The sequence below is a fragment of the Zeus faber genome, assembly GCF_960531495.2.
Source record: "Zeus faber genome assembly, chromosome: 1".
NCBI classification, from domain to species: Eukaryota; Metazoa; Chordata; class Actinopteri; order Zeiformes; family Zeidae; genus Zeus; species Zeus faber.
In genome coordinates this window covers 30,952,814-30,958,825 of record NC_137193.1, presented here as the reverse complement: position 1 = coordinate 30,958,825, position 6,012 = coordinate 30,952,814, and the positions used below count along the sequence as shown (strand labels likewise).

At 40.0% G+C, this 6,012-nt stretch overlaps 1 protein-coding gene across 1 annotated transcript; it reads left to right on the top strand.

The window, feature by feature from the left end:
* Nucleotides 1-144: 144 nt before the first annotated feature.
* Nucleotides 145-1,778, top strand: LOC307246742 (tumor necrosis factor-like; the record flags this gene model as incomplete). The annotated part of the gene is made up of 4 exons (XM_080022740.1): nt 145-300; nt 561-588; nt 722-787; nt 1,300-1,778. The coding sequence occupies 4 exons, from the start codon at nt 145-147 to the stop codon at nt 1,776-1,778; spliced, it is 729 nt and encodes a 242-aa protein (XP_079878866.1).
* Nucleotides 1,779-6,012: the final 4,234 nt, after the last annotated feature.

Sequence of the window (6,012 nt, the reverse complement as noted above, 5' to 3'; positions counted from 1 at the left end):
TTGGCAGAAGCTTTCTGCTGCTTTTAAAACATTTTTTATCATCCATTAAGAACAACCTCGTGGAGTATACTGCCAAGACTCGGTTGTACCTGAGTTTGAGATACCGCCTGTCAGAGCATCCAGAGAGAATTTATTTGAACACGAATGGAAGGTGAGATGAGCCAGACCCTGGTGGAGGTGGAGGCCGCAGCGCCAAAGGAGAGGACACCGCCCCAAAGCTCTGGGTGGAAGTGGACCGCAGCCCTGGTGGCCATCGCCCTTTGCTTCGGTGCCGCAGTGGCTCTCACCTGGTGGACCAAGGTGAGAGAAGGATTCCCAAAGAGAGAGAGAGAGAGAGAGAGAGAGAGAGAGAGAGAGGGAGAGGGAGAGGGAGAGGGAGAGAGGGAGAGGGAGAGAGAGGTAGAGAGAGATAGATAGATAGATAGATAGATAGATAGATAGATAGATAGATAGATAGATAGATAGATAGATAGATCGACGAAATTGCGACTGCAAAAATGAATCAACTTCTCTCGCTTCTCTGTCTAACAGCTTCTCCCCCTTTGTTTCATTTTATGCAGGGTCAAGTTCACACTGAGAAAGACGACGGTGAGAAATGTTCCTTATCCGGACCAAAAGTTGATTGTTCTACGTTGTCCTACTTCTCGCAATGATACTGAATTCTGACATCAATTCAGACCAATATGTCCCAATGTGTAACTTGGTTTGCTCTCCTCTCCAGATCTTCGCCACACCTTGAGACAAATCTCCTTGAGCAAGAACGTGCGGGCCGCTATCCACTTAGAAGGTAGAAACAAAGTCTTCAAGATAATCATTTTATTCTAATAGATCTTTCTGACTGAAACGTTTCCTCACACACGACAGATTGTGTCGAACCCGTCCACTCAACCTATATCTTGGAATTTGTTCATTTGGAATAAGATGTAAAACTTCCGAATCACACTTCACCGCTAATTGTTAGTTAATGATGAAGTCTTCCATCGGTGGGAACTGTTTTTTATCAAATGATCAGATTTGATGTGAAATAAACAACAGGTACAAAGATTATACACAAACAAAATCCAAAGTTATCCAATTCCTTACAAACTAGGTCTTTTAAGAGTGGTTTAGAGACCTCATTCTAAAGTGTATTCCTTGGGAAGAACTAAATAAAAGGAACTTGAATCATTCTCCATTATGATTATTACCAACTGAATTAGAAACCCTGTGATGTCATATAAAACATTGGATTAGAAATGTCTTCTGTTCGAGTGGTGGCATCAAAATCGACTCTTCTCACCCCTTCCCCTTTTCCAACAGGTCAGTACAACGCCGAGTTCAAGACCTCGGCCGAGTGGCTGAAGGACGTGGACCATTACCACTCCGAGGGGGGCCTGGAGCTCCGGGGCAACGAGATTGTGATCCCACGGGACGGCCTCTACTTCGTCTACAGCCAGGCCTCATTCCGGGTCCGCTGCCACGCCGCCGCCGCCGACGCCGCTGACGCCAACGAGGCGGTCCACTTGAGCCACACCGTCAAGCGCTGGTCCCCGTCCTATGGCTACGACGAAGGCACCGAGAAGTCCTACGAGACCATCCTCCACTCGATCCGCACCGCCTGCGAGAAGACCCCCGGCGGAGACAACCCGGCCGAGGGTCGCTGGTTCAGCGCCGTGTACATGGGCGCCGTGTTCAGCCTGAAGAGCGGCGACACGCTCAAGACCGTGATCGAGGAGAAGCTGCTGCGCGACCTGGACGACGACTCAGGGAAGACTTTCTTCGGCGTTTTCGCCCTGTGACCGCCTGGTGTTATGGTTTCAGGATAGGCAGTCTGCGCATGCTGAGATGGAGTAGTTATTAGTTTGATATTGTATTTATTACATTATGGCTTCATACTGGAGCCAGATCTGCGTGAAAACCCATTATAACTGTAGCAGTCAATGAATGGGTTTTTTACTGTGAAACCAATTACCACCATAGACATCTCTGTGGACTTGTTATGTACTATGTACTAGAATCCTAGTCTCAAGTATGGCACAATCTGCCCCGCCATCCAAACTTACATTAGTTATTTATTGATTTTTTTACTTAATTTAATTTAATTTAATTTATTTTAATTGATTTGTTATGTTTATGAATGCAATGTTGCATATGGAAAGTGGTTTTATGTCACTACAGTGGTTACTTGTTTACCAGTGATTTATCTGTCTGTCTAATTTATATATCTTTTATATTGTGATTATTTACGACTATATTTATTATTTATTACAATATTTATGGAATGTTATTCCTTGGTGTGATTAATGTCTTGTGGTACCCGTGGTGCTGTATTAAAAAAAACTGAATTGAAATAAAAAGGAAAAGACTTGAAAATGAGGTTGGAGGTTGCCTTGATTGCCAGTTGCTATATGCGGTCATGTACTGGAAAGTCCAATTAGACGCTGGAGTCGAGAGAAGTGGTGCTGAAGTCAAGACCGCCCATGGCGAGTCCAAGTCAGGTGCCGAGTCCGGTTTGAGGCCCAAGCCAATTGAGTTAGAGACCTTTGAGGCAACAAGTTCAACTGAAGAGCAGCGGGGCTGAAACGTTGAGTAAAGTCCAGGACACCAGAACAGCCTCAAGTCAAACTGAATATCACGCTCGCAACGGTAGTGGTATAATGTCAAGGGGCCTGAATTTGAGCTGCTTCTAAGGTCTATTTAGTCGATCATTTGATAGAAGATAATCAATACTCATTGTTGCCAGAAAACTGAAAGGTTGTCTGTATACTTCTTGGACATTATCCTTTTTGTTGCCTGAGACAGAAAAAAAGATGAGATCGATTTTTATTTATTACATTTCATTTTAGCAGACGCTTTTATCCAAAGCGACTTACAATTGTTCAAACACCGACGGACGCAGCCATCAGGAGCAATTAGGGGTTAAGTGTCTTGCTCAAGGACACTTCAGCATGCTAGCAGGAGGAGCCTGGGATCGAACCAGCAACCTTTAGATCACTAGACCACCAGCTCTACTGCCTGAGCTACCATCTCCTTTGGGTCATTAAATAAATAATATGGAGAGTCCGCACTGTCTGAGACTGAGTCGAGGTCAAAAGGATTGACACGAGAGTGAGTCCTGCATGTTACAATGAATATCTAAGTGAATGGAATCTGACCTGACATCTAAACCTTATCAAGTCAACCATGGCACCTTCTCAGTCATTGCACAATTAAAGCTGTTGCAGTTTACTATTTTTAGAGCTTATTGTGCGTCATCACCGGGTGCCATGACATTTCACTGCATATATGTATGACTGTATGTATATGTATGTGACAAATAACCTCTTGAATCTTGAATCTTGAATCTTGAACTATTTCAAATGGAGTCATTTAGTTTGTAGACGGTCCCTAGAGCGCCATTGAAAAAGAGACTCTCAGCTCATTCCACGATCAGCCGTTCCACCATGAATGTCTGTTGAATGTCTGAATATCGAACCAATTTTACCACGGTACACCTCCCTTCAAAATTTAAAGCACAGTTATTTTTTCCATTGAAATATTGTTTACATCTATTTTTTTTTTTACAGTAAAAAAGGAAAAAGGTCCCGTACAAAGGTTTGGGAACTTCAATGTCTTGGCTGACTCTTGAACATTGTCCTCTAGAATCTCTTGATTATTTGATGGAATTCATTCTTCCTTCCACTAGTACAATATTTTGTGTGCCCCCAGATGCCACACAACCCTCAAAGCATCATGGATCCACCCGAAAGCCTGGCTTGACTTTTGGCAAAGTGTTCTTCTCTCTGAAAAAAAATTAATAAATGTTGGTTTCATCAGTCCAAAGCATGTTGTTCCAAAACGCTTCAGGCTTGTTGTAGTTCTCTTATGCTGCTTCAGACGCTTCATTTTGCGTTGAGTTTGTCTGAAAGGCTTCCTTCAGGCAACTTGTCCAATGAACATCTCGACCTGTGTCCGCTACTGTTTTCTGAAGCTTCTTCTGAGCTTTTCTCACCAGGTTACAGGACATTTTACCTGGAATCTCCCTCCAGTCTTCCAGACCTTTGGCTACACTTCAACCATTCTATTTGTCTTGCTCTTTCAGATGATGCTTCCCAAAGTGGAAAAAGGTACACTCCAACGTTGAGAGAGTTGTTTTGTAGGCTTCCTCCTCGTGGGTGGAAGTGAACAGTCTTGATTCTTGACTCTTGCAGACTCTGTCTTGGCTGTTGACTCCAGACCGATCGGCCACCGCAGTCTGAGAGGTTTACAAGTCATGGAGTGACCTCGGAATAAAAAGTTCAACCCTGGAACTACACTCACCTTAATACAAATACAATAACCATAACAGGGAAGGGTTTCCAAACCTTTGCACAGGGCCCTTTTTACGTTTTTTATTATTAATTTGCCAGTGTAGAAAAAAATCCTGCTTTATAATTCGAAGAAGGATGTTATGTTTTATTTTAACATTTGGACCATTCCACTGCAAGGCCTTGACCATGGACTCAAAACTTGAGGTGTGTGCGTGTGTGCGTGTGTGTGTGTGTGTGTGTGTGTGTGTGTGGGTGGGTGGGGGGATACAATATATATAATAATAATAATAAAAATATAATAGTGATAATAACAATTTAAAAAATGATAGTAGTAATTGATGTAGTAGTAATAACAAACAATTTTACTAAATAAATAGATAAAACAATCGAAACATTAATAACAAAATAATCATTAATAATAAAACAAATAAGTACATTAGTAAGTAAATAAATAAAACAATAATATTAGTTTTAGTAGTAGTAGTAGTAGTAGTAGTAGTAGTAATAAAAAATAATAATGGTAAAACAAATTAGTAAGTAAATAATAATAATAATAATAATAATAATAATAATAATAATAATAATAATAATAATAATAAATAATAATTAAAAAAAAAATAATTATTATTATAATAATAACAACAACAAAAATAGTAGTAGGGAGTTCAAGAAATTTACTTGGAAAGACAACGAAAACCACTTTAGGGAATAATTACCATTGCTGCATTAGGGAAATGCAGTAAGTGTATCTATGTATGTGTGTGTGTGAGTGTGTGTGTGTGTGTGTGTGTGTGTGTGTGTATGTGTGTATGTGTGTATGTGTGTGTGAGCAGGCAATGTGTGAAAGCAGTGGAAAAAGGTACATTCCAACGTTGAGAGAGTTGTTTTGTAGGCTTCCTCCTCGTGGGTGGAAGTGAACAGTCTTGATTCTTGACTCTTGCAGACTCTGTCTTGGCTGTTGACTCCAGACCGATCGGCCACCGCAGTCTGAGAGGTTTTCAAGTCATGGAGTGACCTCGGAATAAAAAGTTCAACCTGGAACTACACTCACCTTAATACAAATACAATTACCATAACAGGGATGTATTCCCATATTTACGTTTATTTTGAAAGTGAAAAAAAAATCCTGCTCTGTAATTTGAAGAAAGGATGTCATGTTTAACTAACATTTGGACCATTACACTGCAAGGCCTTGACCTTGGACTCAAGACTTGAGATTGGCAAAGAAGTGTGTGTGTGTGTATGTGTGGGGGGGGGGGGTACTCTATTCATAATTATTATAAAATATAATAATTAGAACAACAATAGTATTCATAAAAAATAATAATAGTAGTAATAGGTGTAGTAGTAATAACAAAACAATTTTACTAAATAAATAGATAAACCAATAATAATAATAATATTAATAACAAAATAATCATAAATAATAAAACAAATAAGTAAATAAATAAGTAAAACAATTATAATAGTCGTAGAAGTAATAAAAAACATATAATAGGAAAACAAATAATTAAGTAAGTAAATAATAACAACAATAATAATAGTAGTAGGGAGTTCAAGAAGTTTACTTGGAAAGACAAAGAAAACCACATTAGGGAATAATTTCCATTGCTGCATTAGGGAATTGCAGTAAGTGTATCTATGTGTGTGTGTGTATGTGTGTGTTTGCATGTATGTATATGTGTGTGTGAGCAGCCCATGTGTGAAAGCTCTGGTTTCTCCCAGTATAGCTGAATCCACCCAA